Here is a 17841-nt window from a genome sequence, read left to right on the forward strand (position 1 = left end):
CTTCGAAAAAAGCGGAAGCGTGAGATCGGACCTTTTTTTCTCTTTTTTCCCCACCCCTAAGCGAAGGGATTTGCAAATATATATATATATTTTTTTTAGATCAGACCTTAAAAAGAAAAATCCCCCCCCCCCAAAAAAAAGAAAAGAAAAATCCAGCCCTCCAGCTCCTAACACTGCATTAATTTCCTTCACTTCACTGCACCATGCAGAACCACTGGTGCGACAAAAAACAACTTCTTTTACCGGATACCCTGCACGGAAGGCCCCGACGTACTGGATCAGTTAACTGGCTCCTCCGGCGCTTCAGCAGTGGGAATGCAGTGGGCAAAGCGGAGGCGAGCGCAAGCGGCAGCGCCTCGGGCCGCCGGGACCTCCGCTCCAGCGCCGCCGCCCGGGGCTCCTGCGGCGAGACGCGGCCCGGGCGCGGGGCAGGACGGGGTCTGGCCGCAGTCCCGGCGCGCCCGGGTGTGTCCGCCGCCGCCCCCGCCCCCCCCCCGGCCGCGGCCAGCCCGGGCTCGACGTCCCCGCCCCCAGGCCCGCCCCGCGCCGCTGTCGACCTTCCTCTAACCCGCGCCGAGGAGGGCGGCTCGGAAACTGCTGTGTCAGAAGGGTTCGAGGAGCCCGGGGTCGGAGCCAGCTTTAATTCGGGAGGAATGACTACCTCGGGCCGGCCCGCTCGGACTCAGCGGGGAGCACCGCGTCGCAGCTGTCGGCAGGGCGCGTCCTCAGCCCCGCCCGGGGCCCTCCCCGCCCTCCCCGCGGCCCTCCGCCCGCCCGCCCGCCTCCCTGCCTCCCTGCCTCCCGCTCCCGGGACGCCCGCTGCTGGGCCGCGCGGGGGGGGGGGGGACGGGGGTCGAGTGCGCACGCGCGGAACGCCGCGAGCGGCCGCCTCCCCGCCCCCGCCCCGCCCCGTCTCACGTGCCGCGCAGCGTGCGCCCGGGCATGTGCGGGCGCACGTGACAGCGCCGCGTCCGGCTCCGGCTCCCTCACCCCGCGCGGCTGTACTTTGAACCCCGGCGTGGGAGGGGGGGAAGGGAGGATGCGGAGGGACGCCGGCCGGGACGGAGGGAGGGAGGAAGGGGGGGCCGGCCTCCGGGAGCGTGATATCATCCGCCGATTCATCGCTAGGCAACCTAAGAATGCGGCTCTCTTTCCAACCCTAGAGCTCCTTGAACATCTCAAGGCTGAGGACGTCGTTCCCCCCGCGCTTTAAGGCTCCGCGGAGCAGCGCTCGTGCGGAGACGCTGGGAGCTGGCGGGGGGCGGGGGCGGGGCGACCAGGGTTCCGAGGTGCACGTTGCAAACGCGGAGCTCAGAAATAGAGCCTGGGTCGCGCGCCCTCGAGCCGGCCGAGCTCTCCGGGGGTGCGGGCTCGCCCCAGGCTTCTTCACCTGTTGGGTCACGTGAGGAGCACCCAGCTCCCGGAGAGCTGCGCGGAGGAGCCTTGCTCGGCAGGTGTGCTCGCAATGCCAGCCCTGCGGAAGGCGTCGTAGGAGGAGAAGTCCTTGTCTTTAAACTGGGGTATTAGAGGGGATTTTCGGAATTTACCCTAAGTGACAGGTCTACAGGAATTGGCTCCAGGTTGAAGTTCCCCAGTGAAAACTAATGTGCCGAACACAATTAGAGAACCTGTAAAGCCGCACGTGGAAGCAGGTTTCTTACGCGGCTACGCGGCAGGGCCTCAGTACTTCAGTCGTGAAACATTTGATACTGTAGGCGCACACACGTGCTTCCCCATATGTAAAAGGCTTCAGGTTGAAACTGTAGCTAAAGTTTACAGCACCCTAAAAATACCCCACGGAAAAAAAACTGTAGCAAATCGCCCTCTTTCCTACTTCCTCAATTCTGAGTGTTCCTTCGGTCCGGATTCATAGTTGGCTTTGACCTCTTCTCTCATGGAGCGTCTTTAGAGTTCAGCCAGAACCGCCTAGGCAGAGGTGGAGAGCTCGCCAGACCCTGTGGGGACTTCTAAACAAAAGAAGGCACACTTCTGAGTCTCTCCAAATTGAGGCAACAGTGAAGCTGTAGGGTTCTTTGTAGGGGGCCTTGAATATGGTATCCCGGCATCTTTGATTACTGCATGCTCAATGCCATGTTTTAGAATTCTAGGCGTTACCTGACCATCTTCCCATCACCACCAACAAAACATACTCTGCCTCTTAGGACCTCACATGGACTGGCTCAACTCATGTCATGAGCAAAGCTCAGACTGTCTCCTGTGACCTCATTATTATTGCTATGGGGTAATAACGTAAAGAGCAGTGGATTCAGAACCAAAACATCTGGTTCCAGTCCTGATTCTGCTGCTTACTGAGCTACGTGACCTTGGACTAGTTGCTTGCTTCAGCTTCCTCCCGGAGGTTTTAAAAAATAGACTTTAGGATTCCTTGTTTCCCTTTAGAACTGCTCTCTCTTTTATTTCCCCTTTGGGTACTGAGTAAAGAACCTGGGTCATCATGCCCTTAAAGGGAAAGAAATCCCCCTTAGTTCCTTCTGTAAGAGAGATAGGTGGTTGAGGTGAGAGCAAGCTGCTTGTGGGGTATTAAGTACTCCCCCCCCCACACACACACAACTGCCACATTAGAAATTATCATGCTATAAATGCTGTCCTTTGCAGTAGGTAATACCATTACCTGCTCCTCAGTCCCAACTTATAGTTCAGGGTCTCAGGAGAAGATGATGGTGAGAGCCAGTACAGCAGTCAAGTTCTAAAGAGACTGAGAAATTAGGAAATCAGTGCTCAGACCTTAGTCAAATGTAACTAATCAAACCCCTGGTGCTCAGCACAGGACCAGAGTATATAAGAACCTTCTTGGAGATGGCTCCATGGACTCATTCACCCCAGCTACTCTAGGCCTCTGACATTTGCAGATGAAGGTAGCCTGCCTCACCCCCTAGTGTTGTATTCACTTCTGTAGAGCACCTACTATGTTGCACTGTCACTTATTTTCATGTGGGTCCGTCACCCCCACTAGACTTTGAGATCTTCAGAGATTATTAATCTTTGGTTTTCCGGCACTATCACAGCACCTCACATATAGTTGGAGCAAAACAAATGCCTGTATCCCCATACCCACTGTTCATTGAATTTTATAGGCTCATGGAGAAAAGTCTGTTGCAATCAGTAGAGAGTCTGAAACCTCTTACCAGAAGCTCTCTGATGGGTGTGTCTAAATTCAGAGGCATCATTCGGGCCTACACACCTCCCTGCCAGTTCCTCAGAATGCCTTTTGCTGGAAACTGCCACCCCAGATTTCCAAAACTCAAAAGTGGAGGAAATTCTACACCAGAAGCAGGGCCAGGGTCATCATGAATTAAAAAGCTAAATCAGTTTTCACTAATGACCCTCAGTCCCCTATTCCTATCAATCTGAGAGAAAGAAATGATCAAATAAAATAATTCCTTTCTGTCTTGGAAAGGTCTTAATTTTGTGGCTAGGTGTGGGATAAAGCCATTAGCAAGCTGCTTTTTTATGTAATAAGATGATCAAAAAAATATACAAAATATCTGAGGCTTTTGCGTAAGTGTTCTGATAAGGAACATTGCTGAGAATGTGAAAAAGGAAATAAAGAAAAAAGGTTGTGGGAGAAATGTGTTACTGATTCTACAAGCTCACACAGTTTAAGAAAGTGCCCCTCAGGTACTTCTGTTAGAGCCTATTTATTCTAATTCTAAACACATCTCAAATAGGTGTAGTTTTGGTTAAATGGTTTCCCAGGCCACAGTAAGTCAGAGATAGCACATTAGATAAGAGTTGGAGGCAGGCACTCTGACACATCAAGAAGTGACAGCTGGCAGTCTGATCATGAGTAAAGAGACTGAAAAACCTATAAAAAGCAGATATAAGAACTCAAAAAGAATTTAGCACAGATGCCAGTACTCTCAGATGACATGCATAGTGCAAAAGTGATGTTTATCATGGTGACCCTGATTTATTGAGAATGGATAACTACAGATAGTTATAACTATCCGGATAGGGTATTTATTTCTAAGATGTGTAAGACACTTTAGAGGATATGTGTGACATATTTTAGTAAGTTTTCCACTAAAAGAATTGAAGGAAACAAAAGAAAGGATAAACAATATTGGCACTTGAACATAGAAGCTTCAGTTTTCTGAATCACTGTTTCATGGAGCATATATCATTCCCTGAGGCCAGATAAACTGGGTATCACTGAATTCAGAATTTTAAAATATCAGCTTTTGAAAATGTATAATTTTACATTTGTTTGGAGTTTCCATTATGGAATCACTGAACTACTGCAAGAAGCCCAATTTTAAGGCAAATATCCAACTCCTTTCTAGGAGCCTATTTTTAAAGTACATGCTGAACATGTTGTTTAGTATAAATCTCATGCTAATTGCAGGAAATATGTGATAATTTTCTGTGAAAATCTATTAAATTTTATGAAAAACTAAAACTTACATTGGACTTCAGCATACACTGTATATACATTTTTAGCTGATGTAAAGCAACACAGAACTATGGCTATTGATCTGAGGGTCCAACAGATTAAGAATTTTTGTTTAATGAAAAACATTAGATTGCTATCTGAAGTAAAATACTATTATCACAATAGCACAGCCAACTTTCCGCATTATAATAGCCTTAATTGGTATACGAGGGCTCTGTTCATTTCTGTGCAAAGGCCTTAATGTTTGCCCAGTCTTGTCTTCTAAGTATCTCAACTGGCAATCACCTTCCATGGAGAGGTTCAAAATTGACCTGTGACATATTCAGAAATTGATTGAGGCTTCTTTTACCTACTTTTGAAAAAAATCTCAGATGATGAGCAATAACCAAACTTATGGCCTGCGTCGTCAATAACAGAGAACTAAATGAAAAATAGTTTTCACAGTGATAGGAACTAAAACTCATCATACTTTAAATAGCTATAAAAATGTAGTTCCTAGTGCCTTGGCTCTTTGTGGAGAAAAGGCCACTTATCAGTTCAATATGAAGTTTTCTGAGAAATATATGTATGCAAAATCAAGTAGCACAATACTACATGCGTACCGTATATATAAAAGCATTAGTAATTCAAGATTCATATTTGTCTTAAATTGAAAAATCACATATATTACAGCACATTTTGGCTAAAATTTCACTACTGCAGGCATAGGACCGTTCTTAGTGAATCATTACTGGAGTCATTACTCCAATGTTTTAATTCATAACCAATTACCAAAATAACAATTTTCAGATGCCATATAGACAGTATTATTTTGCAGTCTGTCATCACTAACTTCATCTTATTATCATTAAGTATATAGGTATTTGGACTAAATGACTGACGCATAAAATCTGGCCTAACCCTGAGGTTTTTTTAACTTTATTATACCAAAAGTATACAAATGCTAAAACATATATTGTTCTCTGATTTACTTTGAATTTTTTCTGGTTATGGAACTAATATTATTACCATATGGCATTGCAATGTAGCTCAAAATATTCAAAATGCTACTTTTCCCCATTATTCTGGGTTATACGCTATTTTTCTAAGTTCAGGAAATTACAATGCTCAAAAATCCTACATGGTTTTCTAATGGTAATTTTTATTTCCTTTGTTCTTGTGGTTTACTTGTGATGTTTCATGAATGCTGCCCAATCAAATTCAGTTTCCACCGTTGAAGATGTGGCAGTGGAAGGGAGGGATATAGCAGCTCTGGCCTCTTGTGCTGGCTCCAGGTAGCTATTCGTCTGATCTTAGGAGGATATGTGATACCTCTGGGCTTCATATTATAAAATGCAGGGGGCTGGACAAACTGATCTCCGGGCTTGGCTCCACATTCTATGACTTGTAGCTTGGTTGCTGTAAGTCAGCAGAGGGAGCACTTTTTCTACATCTCATAAATTTTGACTATTATTTCAACACCTTTCAAAAACCAAGGGGTTTGTGAAGAACATTACTGAAACTAAAAGTTGACAATCCTTCACGGTTTGTATCAAATCACAAAGTTGGTTATGAATTTGAGAAAAGTCTACAAATAATTATTTCTTTTCCTTGAATTCCATACTTACCTCCCACAAGAGAATTATTTTATAAAGGTTAAGAAGCTAAAAATATAAGAAAAGTTCAGCACCCCTAACTGGTAGATATTTATACTGGACCCAAGGAAGGAGAAATACCAGGTCACACAAAAGTCTAGATGGTATCAAGATGAGAAGTGAAAAATTCATCAGTCAAAAACATCAACAAATTGGGTCTAACATAAATAGACCATGCCAGTGATCAGTAGGTTTTTCTTTTGTACTTTCCATTGAGCTACATTGGAAACAGGTAGGTAGACATAGTCAGAGCCTGGAGGCTTGTTAAGAAATTGGAAACGTGTGGTATCAAGCCAATGACAAACTTGTATATCTGAGAACGTCAAAAACTTTCATCCCTAAACTCATAGATACCTTAAAACTAATTGAGCATGATGTCCTTTTAATTATTAGACAATCTCATATCGTATATTAAATTTTTTATTCCTTAGTAAGAATTTTAAAATCACAAAATAGTGTGGCAATATTTAGGTAATAGAATTTATGGAGTGCTGAAAATACTAGAATATAAAGATAATTTCTAGTTCATCTTCACATACTAAAATTTTCTAAACCAGCTGGTTTCTTGCAGACAGTATTTATTTTTTTTTAATAATTTAAGACAGCATAAGCTTGTACCAAGCATAAGCATTGTAACAAAAGTGCAACTTTTCAGCAAATCCTCCCCAAAAGATATTTTAACTCAAAATATCATTAGCACATAGTTTCTCCCTACAAAAATAGCATGTCAGACATCATTAATTGGATGTATTAACAACTATGTACATAAGAGCCACCTTGTAGGCTAAGAGTTTAACGTTGTTTAAACACAGCGTTTGAGGCAAACCGTAGCAACAGCAGCAGCAAATGCACGAAACTGACTAAAAGACCCAGATATTTTCTTCACTTATAGTCAGACTGTTGTGTCTCACCCCTTACATAACATTCAAGTGAGATTTCTCACAGTGCTACCTTGGCAACAAACTAAAAATATCTAGACAAGGTCTTGGTTTAAGCCTTATTAAAAAAGCTTTCTTTGTGATTATCGGGTATCTGGTTTGGTCTCCAGAAAATACATAGACTTGGAGATAGGAAGGCCTCACAGGGCTTCATTCCACATCTTTACAGCATTTCCAATCAAAAATGACCAGTTGAATGCTTTCCTCCACGTTTGTTACTTAACAGAATATAGGATAAATCGTTTGGGGTTTGTTTTCTTAAGTTCAGTGCACATTCCTTTTTTTTTTTTTTTTACAGCAAGATTATAAAAACTTAGGAACATGGTGAATTAAATAATGACAAGGTGGGAAGAGAGGCACCATATATATATATGTGTGTATATATACACACACACACATATATATATACATATATATGAATGAAATTAAAATGTATCAATTGATTCATGGTCAATTTCTCAATAAAGTGCTAGTAAATGTACCAAGAATGATTCTGGCCTTCCTCATCCATCTCCTTCCCTGACTTAGTTCTGACAATGGCCCAACTCCCTGTCTCTTTAAACAAGAGCAAGTTACTAAGGGATACCATTCAAACCACTTCAGAAGAGGCTGCAACGTGTCTGCATCCTCGCTTCTTCCTCTTTGAAAAATATATGCCTTTTAAAAAAGCTTGAACATTATAAAATACTGAAGAGTAAATTCAATTCTAAAAGATCCTCATTCTGTTTGTGGAAAGCCTCCTGAAGCAGGTGGGACAGCTCTGCGGCAGGCGAATGACAACTACCCGGGGGCCGGGGGCCGGAGGTCAACCCCTGGCACCCCCCCCCCCAACACACACACACCCCGTTGTTCCCCTACCCTGGTTCAATTAGCTCACCCACAGGAGCACACCCTTCTTACTTCCTCCAGAATTAGGTTCTACATTTTTTTTTTTTAAAAAAATAATAATGGAACATGGCCTAGAGGAAGGCGAAACTTATTGGGGCGAATCCTTGAAAGAAGAAGAAAGCATCGACTCGCAGAGGTTCTCTCGTAGCTGGTGGGGGAAGAAAGGGACGTTAGTGTGCGGAGGGTGGGGTGGTGAGGGATGAGCAAAACAGGAACTCCAAATGTACACACAACACCTGTGTTGTTGTTTCAAAAGCCTGTCGTGCATCTATTACGCTTCCTCCCTTAACAACGGTAAGGGCGTTTTAACGCGTTAATCGTGTTACTCCGCGTGAACCCTCGTCCTGTCTGGGAGAGCGGGCGGGGGGCGAGGGTTCAGGGGGCTTCCTTGCCCGGCGGCGAGGGATCTTCCTGAGCAGAGCTCTCCGGGTTCCCGGGCTCGCGGGCGCCGGCGAAGGCCAGGTGGGTGCGGCCGTGCGGGAGCGGGGGGTGCAGCGCCCCAGGGGGCGCCACCTCGTGCGGCAGGAGGGTCGCGGCGGCGGCGGCGGCGGCGGCGCCGGCCTTCTCGGGAGGGGGCGACAACACCGAGGACAGGCAGGGGAAGGCGGCGGCGGCGGCCGCGGCGGCGGCGGCGGCGGCGGCGGCGGCGGCGGGCGCGGGGATGCCGGGGTACAGCAGGGGGAACGGGGCGGCGGCCGCCGCCGGGTACAGGTACTTCTCCAGGCCGCTCTTGTCCAGGAAGGGCTGCACGTAGGCGGCGGCCGCCGAAGGCGAGAGGAAGTAGAAGGGCAGGCAGAAGGGGGCGGCGGCGGCGGCCGGCTGCGCGAAGGGCGCGCCCCCGCCTCCGCCGAACGCCACCAGCGAGCTGAGCAGGGCGGCGTCGGGTCTCAGCAGCGCGGCCGCGGCGGCCGGGTCGGGCCCCAGGAGCGCGGCCGCCGCCGCCGCCGCGCCGCCCCCCAGGCCGCCGCCGCCCCCCAGGCCGCCGCCGCGGGAATCCAGCTTCATCCTCTTGGGCGCCGGCGAGTCCTCCCCGGGGGGCTCCTGCTTGATGGTGACGCGGCCCGCCCCGGGGCCTTTGCCCTTGTCGCGGTCCGGCCTCGCCTCGGCCTCGCCGCCGTAGCCGCTGTCGGTGTCCGTGTCGTTCTCGGCGGCGAGCTCGGCGCTGGGCTGAGTCCGCTGGATGACCGGCACGCAGTGGGCGAGGGGCTCAAGCTTCTGCCCCGCGCGCTCCAGGCAGGGGGCGGCCGCGGACCCCGCGGGGGCGGCGGCCGAGGGCGCGCCCGCGCCCGCGCCCTTGCTCAGAGGAACCTGTTGAGTCAACAGCTGGGGGGTGGGCAAGAACTGGGTGGCCACGGCGTGCAAGTGGTTGATCAGCTGGACACACCGCTGCTCCCTGGGCGTCCAGCTCTCAAACCGGGAGAGGTACTGCAAGACTTCTTTGGCGCATGTTTGAAATCCCGAGTGGAACGCATCCAAGTCGGACTGAATGGGCGATTTCAGAGATCGCTCCCCTGGGATGAGGAAGGGGGTGGGGTGGGGGCAGAGGCATGGAGGCAAGAAGACAAATACCGACGTTAAAACATCTGCTTATCACGTGGGCCCTACATTGACTAAAGTGATCTCGGTTTTTCTTCTGTATTCGGGTGATATAATCCACCGGGTGCCGGGGGTGTGTGTGTGGGGGGGGGGTGGGGGAGAAAGGGGAGGGGGGGCGGGGGTGGGGAGCGGGGGGGGGGCGCTCTACTCCCTGCTGGAAAACCAAAGTGGAGAGCGCAACCGCCACTTTAAATAAAAATCTGATTCCTCCGAGTTCTGCTGAAAGCCTCTAGGATGCTTCGGGAAATGGGCACTTCCCAATGAAGGGAAAGTATAAAGCAATTTAACAAATGAGAGTGAGCCCCGTGGGCCCAAGGAAGGAGGTGGGGGTGCGGGTGCGGGTGGGGGTGGGGGAAGAGTCCTAAACACTGCCCCTCTGTGGGCTGCCCGGCTTCATCAGGGTGGGTTGGCCTCCCTGAACTCACTTACCATTCTGTAAAGCAATTATCTTCTGATGCTGCTGCTCGGTTAAGGCTGTTAAAGCTTTTAAGTGTTTCAAAGTTAATTCCAAGACTACCGCTTTCTCCAGATGCCCCAGAGTCTGCAGGGTGCAAAAGAGAAGGGGGCACTTGGTTACTTAAAAACACACATTTGGCTTGATTGGCTCTCCACTCGGAACAGCAACTTAAGCAAACATTCTGAAAGAAGTACTATTCCTATACTTCTTGAGCTTTCCAGAAGACGGGTTATACATGATTTCTTGCCTTCAGCTTGTGAGCACCTACTCTTGAGTTTGTGGGAAACTCTACACTATAGCACAAGTTGTAAGGCATATGATATTTACATTTATTCTTATATCTCTGGGAGTAGTACCAAGCTATTAACACGCCCTTGGAGAGCAGCAAAGAATGAAAATGTGTCTCTTACTGTCAACTTCAGATGTTCAGGCAGTAAATCTTTCAGCTGAGCAATGCACTCATTAATTCGATCTCTTCTTTTCTTTTCTATTAATCTGTGCGGTAATTTGTAGGTATCCTTAATATACGACAGTCATGGAAGAAACAAAACAATAAGCTAAACATTTATTGGATAAAACAATACCCCCCCACCCCCCCACCCCCGCCCAGAGCCCCATATTATGTGATAAACTATGCCCAAGAAACCTTTCCTCTGGACTGTTCTGAAATGCAATTTGAATTCAGGTATGATGTTTAATCTCCCCCGGAGAGTATCCAGCAAACCACTTAAAATTCACAGTTGGGGAAGCTCAAGGGCTGGAATATATTTGCGGGCAGAGCTTCGCTGTGAAATCAATGGCCCTAATTAACTATCCAGGCAGGTTATGGGGAACATTGGAAACTTACACTTACCTTGCTATCGTCTCGCTTCATGCTCCTTTTGGGCTTACACATGTACAAAGAGGAATAGTCCAGTCTGCAAAACAGAAATCAGCATCAGGCACCTACTCGGGGAGGGGCACTGCCCTTGCCCGCTCCATACCACTTTCTGGAGAAGAAGAAGAAAACGAAGAAGAAGAAGAAGAAAAAAAAATCAAACTGAAGCCTAGACAGATATTCGCAAGGGTGCGTGCACCTTACCCTATAAAATCTCTATGTTCCAGTAACTGTCTCTCTTGCAAATGAGGAATTCCTTCGTCCATGTTCAACCGCTGTCCGTTTCCTCTGTTTCGATTTTTTGGGGTTCTGTTCTATAATCTGCGGGACGATAGCTTTGGGAGATCTTGGGGGGATCTGTGCGTCTCCAGTCTCTCTCTCTCTCTCCCTTCTTCAGTGCAGTGTTGAAAGTGTGAAGCAGTTGGTTCCCCCCCTCCCACCGCGCTCGCCCTCTCGCACACACGCACACACACGCACGCACACTCGCGCCGGCCCCACTGCGCTGGTAGTTTGCTCTCACTCCGGGCAGTGTTTGGCCACAGGGCACGCGCGTCGCCGGCCAGACCAGCACCCAGCTCACGTGCGGAACGTACCATCCGCGGTCCAGCCCGGAGGGGGGCGGGGGAGGAGGGGCCGGGCCAGGAGGGGGTGTCGGGAGCAGGCTGCGAGGAAGGCGAGCGGCAGGAGGGGGCGGGGACACCTGATCAGGGCCACCGGAAAGGAAAAACAACTTCGGCCAAGCTATTCATCTTCCCAAAGGCGTTGCAGTCAGCTGGGGGAGGGGAGGGGGAGGGGGCGCCGGGGGTGCGGGGCAGCCAGGGCTTCCTCGGCTCGGAAACGCTACTCCTTCGCTCGGTCCGTCATTACGGTGTAGGAACGCGAACGTGGCTTTTTTGCTTCGCCACCGCCTGCACGGGTGGTTCGGGCCCGAGAAAGGAAAGAGAAAGAGAATTCGCGGTGGGCAAACTTCAGTCCCGGAGGAAAATCTGGAGACTTGTTTGCTCCCTGTGGCTCGGTGGCCTGGGGAGGGGGGGGGCGTGGGGGGGCGTGGGGGGGAGGGGAGGACCCCTTGGCCCCGGTTGGGAGTTGCCCCCTAATGGGGCAACTTGAAATCCCCTCCCCGAAGGATTTGAAAATAAAGGAAAATGTAGTCGCTGGGTCAGAATGTCGCAATCCAAGTGTCTTTCGGCGACAACGGTGTCCCTGGGCCACCCGAACTTCCCGCAGCAGCCGGAATTGCGGTGCCACTAATCACCGAAGCAGATGACGACGTTCGGGGCCTCGGGTGCTCCCGGAGGAACGCGGCGGGGGGGGAGGGGGAGGGGGCGGGGGAGGGGGCGGCACGAGAGGGGCTGCCGCGGAGCAGCGGTGCCGCATTCTCCGTCGCCCCCACCGCCTCGCGCGGGGCTGCTGCGTGGTCCCCCTCCCCCCCCCCGCCGTGTGATCAGCGACGCCGGGAGTGTGCAGAGCCCACGTTTACTACCACTGGCACCTCCAGAGCCTCCCTCCTTAATCCCGTCGCGAACGGGTACCAGCACAGGGCCGGCAACGTGAGCCGACCTGCCGCCGCCGCCACATCACTGCGCGGGGAAGCCGTGCGCGCGCGCGCTCGCCCGGGAGCAGCGGCGCCCGGCGCGGGGAAGCACACGGCGGCGCCCGCCGGGCTACCTTTCCGCGGAGCCGTCCCGGCAGCGTGACTCACGGCTGGCGAGAGTGGCCGAGAGGTGCCCGCGGAGGCGCCCCGCCCACGCCGCCGGCGCAGGGGGCGGCCGGGGGCGGCCGGGGAGGGCTGGTCCCACGGGACTCCCGGGGCTCCCGCTGCGCGGCGGCCGCTGCTGGGCGCTGCGGGCGGTGCGCGGGGCCGGGCGTCTGCGGATTTCTCTTACATAAGCGGAGAGGCTAGGTGGGAAACCTAAGGTCTTCCCTGCCTGCAGCGAGAGTCAGGCTCACGTTCCTCTGGGTTATCCCCGAAACCGTCCTCCGTGCCAGCGGCGCCCGGAGCGGGGGGGAGAAGTGCGCCGAGGCACGCGCACCGGGGGGCAGCGGGGGCAGCGGGGACTCGGGCCGTCGCTACGTGTCTGCCCGCCGCCCCCCCCCCCCCGCCCCGCAGAGCGCGGGTTCCGGGGACGGATCTGGGTCGCGGGAAGCGGCGGCTGGGAGGAGGTCACGTGTCTGCGGGAGTCGCGTCTGCCCCAGCCTCCGGGAGCCGCCGGGGCCGCGGCCAGGCGCGCGCTGCTGCAGTCTCCCGAGTCCTGGGCGGAGGCGCGCCGCGTCTGGCTTCGTGACTCCCGCGGCGGCGGCGGCGGCGGCGGCCCAAGCTCACCCCGGCTGGAGGAGACGCTCGCGCGCCGTCCGCTGCGTCTGCCGAGAGGGCCCTGTAAGGTCTCGCCGCTTCTCCAGGCACGGGGACTGGTTTGCACCAAACAGGCGCTTCCGTAGTGATAATACCTAAGTAACGTTGAAATGCTGATTTCATTTTAAACCTCGATCCAACCTGTCTCTTGTTTCCTTCCAAGTCACTGGGCAGTTAATTCTCTTTAGTGGGGAAGGCGATTTGATGCCCTAAAAGCGGCCTTGCCCTGCAGTAGTACTGTCTGCTTGTTCTAAATGGACCAAAAAAAGGGGGGGGCGGGGGGAGTTAGGGGGGAGAGGAGATACCTTTAAGGTGAAACCTCCCCTTACAGGTTTGTGAATGTTTGAAGGAGGAAGAGGGTGTAAGTGCGTGTTCCACAGCTAAGTGCTCATCTGTAAAGGAGAGTTAGAATATTCGGTGAACGTAAAGGCCGGGTCACTTCATCTTGGCCTTGTCGGTAGGGCAGACCGGACACAAGGCAGACGTCTGACTAGGGCACACCGAAGGGCCTAATTCCGGGACGGCCTCTAAAGCAATTTAGAATAAGAAGAAAAAAAGGAAAGAAGACCAGTGGATCATGGGCGGGTTAAGTTTGGCTGTACACTTCTCATAATTGGAAGACAGAGGCCTGTTGCTGCAAAGAAAGCCTTTTGTGTTATTACCTGGATCTCTTCATCCTGTCCCAAGCTTCTCTACCATACCTGACATTTTGGTTTTCTCTTCTACTCCCTTCTCTTTCTGAGGCCCAGCCCAAACTGCAGAGGGAATCCTTTCTAATTTTTGCTTTCCTTCGTGATTCTCAGTCTTTACCTCTGTCTTTGCTTTCCATGCCCACCCTTTTACTCCTTTCTCTTGTTCTTTTCCTCTTTTCCCTTATGTTTTCCTTGTCGTACCTCTTCCCCACGAAATGTCCGCTTTTGTTGTTCCTCTGTAGTTTTTTCTTTTATCTCTTATTTGTTTGTTTTTTTTTTTTTGTCTTTTTTTCTTTAATTGTCCACCTGGATAACTCTTCTTGCTTATCCACTTCCTTTAAAACTTGAGTCATACTCCTTGTCTCAAATTCTTGCCTTCTGGACTATCAGGCATAGTTTAATGCCTCCTAATGTCCTTTGGCTGCAAGGAAGGTATAACAGTAGCTAACAACTATATGGCATTTACAACGAGAGAACCAGAAAATCCCTCTAGGGGCTTTTTATGTATGAACTCATTCATCTTTTCCATAATGTTATAAGGTAGATCCTATAGTTGCGTCCATTCTACAGATGACAAAATAGATATGTAGGGAGACATAAATAAGTGTGCCTATGCTCCCAGAGCTGGGATTTAAGCACAGTGGGCTCCAGAGTCTGTGCTGTTAACTATTATTACCCCTTGTTCAGCTAATAGGGCTAAGATCTGAATGTTAACTAGCTGTATCTTAAAAACACAGGTGTTTTAAGCAATCTACCAGTGTCAGTGTCCACATTTGCTGTAGTGTGTCTGTATTGGGGAGGAGTGATGTTGGAAGAGAGGTAGGGAAGGGAGCGATGTTAGCATTGGAATAGATGGCAGGCAAAGAAAGGTATGAGAAAAAGGAGGTTGGCAGTCTTTTGTCAGGGAGTGATTCCATTGGCATTTAGCTCCAAATTTATTGATTTAAGCCCAAATCTCCTAATTAATTGTTATAATTTCATACAGATGGACACATGGAAGTACAGTGTAGAAAAGGCTAACGGTGACCAGCTGTTCACCATCTCTACTGAACAAACCAAGCCGAACTCTAATGTGAAGATTTCAGGTTAGTAATAGCAAAAGTTCACCTGTGGTGAGGTTAGAAAGGGGGGAAAAATCCCGTCTAACAAAGGAACAGAAGACTAGAATGCCCTCTTTGGGTATGTTTAAAAATAGGTTGAGTCTTATCTTTTTAGGAAGGTTTAATGCTGTCCTGCTGAAAGCCAAGGAGATACAACATGAGCTTGAAACCCCTTTGAGCCTATAATTAGAGAACTTTGTGATGGCTTGCTTTCAATTAAAGATACCCATCTTTCTCCTTTTAATAGGTGACAGGGAAGCTGCTCCCATTGCTTTTCTTTGGTTAAGTAGGGAAATCACTACCTATAGAGAGGCTCATGAAAGGGAACACTTATCCTGGTTCCCACCTCCTCCCCCCCACCCCCACGTAAGTATTCTGAATGCTACACTCATTATATTCACCTTGTGACTTTGGAAGGTCTTATCATGTTTGCTTGCAAAGTCTTGGATTTCCAGCAGAAACTGAACTCTCCTGACAGGATTCAAGTTTCCAGAGAGAAGAGAGGTTTCCTGCCGATAGGGTTCTGCAAGCCCTACCGCTCTCTGCTCTCGGGGGAGGTGACCAGGGTGTTTTGGGACTCAGGGTCCATTCAAACCAAGCCTGTATCTCTAATAATAGCCTTAAAGACCCCAGATCTGCCCAAGGGTGTGGAGCTTTTTGCCTGTCCTGCTGTGACAGTGCCACCATTAGGTGGGCAGATACCTTCCTTAATCACCTGTTTTGGGTGGTGGACAGAAAGTTTACAGTCACTCTACATCATTTTACATCAAAAGGGGAAATGCATCCCATGAAGCAGAGTTCATAAAAATCTGAAGTGAAAAGTTTATGGTTGATGCTAAAATGAAGGCGGGGGGCGCAGAATGGGATGATAGGTTAGGGGTAGTGAGAGCTTCCCCTAGAATCCTTTCTCTGGGCATGGACACTGCTCTCAGTGGAGAAAAGTTAGTGTTGTCAGGCACAACGCACAAGAAGACCACCTCATAAAAGGGTCTGAGAAGGGAGGGAAACCCCAGTGCTCCTCACCAGAAGCCAAAAGCACCTTTTAAATATTGATAATACTGTTTTGTGAAGGTACCAGATTTAAAATCCCAGAATAGAAGGTTGGGTTTTACAGCTCCATACTCAGCAAATTAGCAGGAGCAGTACCAGTGTCTCTGTTTAATTTGTAAAAAAAAAAAGTTAAGTCTTTCAGTAGACTACCAATTAATGTGTCTGTGGTTGTAAGCATACACATGAATCACGTTTTATATCTATGTTAACCCTGCTCAAGAAGTTTATATGCTTACTAGTCTTTACATAGTACCAAGGAGCAGGTAATATGAAGTAGAGGAAATGAATCTTATTACTGCTGAAAGCTTTGCATTTTTGTATTTATGTGATTATCATAAACACTCATGGAGGTTGTCCTGAATTTAATATATGCTTCAAATTCCTAGAGTGGTCACATCAAAAGACGACTGGGAGAGAGACAAGTAAGACCTCAGTGTCTCTGGGTGCTCATGTGCTTAAAATTCTGATTGGATCCAGAAAAGTAGAGTGAGGAGCACGTGACAAATCCATAAGGATTTCCACAGAGCGCTCCTTACCTTTCTCTGGATTCTCCTGGACTAGCTGAATAGTGGAATCCAGAGAGGCTGCATAGAGATGGGGTCTTTTGACTCCTTTTATCCCCCCTTCCTACTGCTGATGAAAATCTCTAGAAAGTTTTCAAATAGATACATGTGTATGCATTGTGAAACATGAATAGGCATAAGATATACTGAACAACCATTTATCTCACCTGCCTGTTATAGGCATGGCCCTTGAACACTAATTTTCAGGTGGTGTCTGCCCAGTGCAGAGAACTGTCTGCTGAGTCTGGTACTTTATAAAGGCAACACAAAGACTGGTTAAGGAAGATTGAACCTACATTTAGACTATTGGTGACATGTATTCAACGGTTAACTTTTTTTTTTTTCAACAGTTAACTTAAAGCAAGAATTCATATCTAATTATCCAAAAAAGTAATATGGTTCTGACGTGAACTTATAATCCTCACTGACAAAGAAACTGTTGGGAATCTAGGCTAGATGTCTCAGTTAAGATCTGTGTTTGAGCTCTTATCAATTCCAGCCAGTAACTCCCTGTGTACATCTGTGTCCAATCCTATTACAGAAGTGCTAGAAATACAGTTTTCTAGTTGAGGTGCTCCAGTAATGTAGGGGTTCTTTTGGTACAAAGGGAGCAGAGAAGGGACATTGGGTTGGCACTAGCCATCTCTGTGGTGGTCTGACTAAAGGAAATGGCTTGTTCAGGTCCTCTTCTTTTTTTCATCAGTGGGTCTTTTTTCTCTTCTATGCCATATGTGTTGGCAGTGTCCCTTTATTGTATGAGGGTATTTAATACCACTTTCTGAAAAATTTCAGTCTTTCCATCTGCAGCTGCACAAACTTAACTAACTCCTTAAGCACATGCTTTTTAACATCTGTATTCTTAAGTGCTAATAATTACAGAAATCTGCTTAGAGAGGGAATTGAACAGGGTTTGCTCTTCTTCCTGTAGAACGCAAATTGCAGCTGCATGTTTTCTGGGAAGTGATTGTCTTCCTTTTTATGTAGCAGCATCTGTCCTCTGGTTGTTCTGTCTCCATCGCTTTGCCTTCCGCCCCTGGCATTTGGGTTGAAGAAAGCAACCCCCAGCAGAAATGCCCTCTCCCACGGTTTCCACCTGCATGTAGCTGGGACTTTGCTCTTCATCTACATCTACTTCCAGCCACACTGGTGTGTGTGTGTGTGTGTGGGGGTGGCTGCAACAGCTTCAGGGTCAGAAGATTAGAAGAGCTTTGTGGTTAACTTGGGTTCCTAAGTAGATGAGGGAGGAGAGAAGAGGGAGGTAAGTGCAGTAGAATGGGAA

The 17841-nt window shown here is 49.2% G+C and overlaps 1 protein-coding gene across 1 annotated transcript; it reads right to left on the reverse strand.

Moving 5' to 3' along the window:
* Positions 1–6450: 6450 nt before the first annotated feature.
* BHLHE41 (basic helix-loop-helix family member e41) lies at positions 6451–11214 on the reverse strand. The gene is made up of 5 exons (XM_055318960.1): positions 11009–11214; positions 10781–10844; positions 10338–10445; positions 9900–10011; positions 6451–9385 (listed from the first exon to the last, which is right to left on the reverse strand). Exons 1-5 carry the CDS (start codon positions 11068–11070, stop codon positions 8250–8252), a joined length of 1482 nt encoding a protein of 493 aa, XP_055174935.1. The 5' UTR covers positions 11071–11214; the 3' UTR covers positions 6451–8249.
* Between the last annotated feature and the right edge of the window lie 6627 nt (positions 11215–17841).

Source organism: Nyctereutes procyonoides, unplaced genomic scaffold (assembly GCF_905146905.1).
Source record: "Nyctereutes procyonoides isolate TBG_1078 unplaced genomic scaffold, NYPRO_anot_genome, whole genome shotgun sequence".
Lineage (NCBI taxonomy): Eukaryota > Metazoa > Chordata > Mammalia > Carnivora > Canidae > Nyctereutes > Nyctereutes procyonoides.

What these genes read in the sequence shown, in the direction of transcription:
- BHLHE41 (XM_055318960.1), bottom strand. Translation starts at nt 11,070, where the DNA reads ATGGACGAAGGAATTCCTCATTTGCAAGAGAGACAGTTACTGGAACAT. An exon ending in CTGAACATCTGAAGTTGACA is followed by an intron (nt 10,012 to 10,337) that starts GTAAGAGACACA and finishes TGCACCCTGCAG; the next exon opens with ACTCTGGGGCATCTGGAGAA. An exon ending in GATAATTGCTTTACAGAATG is followed by an intron (nt 9,386 to 9,899) that starts GTAAGTGAGTTC and finishes TCCTCATCCCAG; the next exon opens with GGGAGCGATCTCTGAAATCG.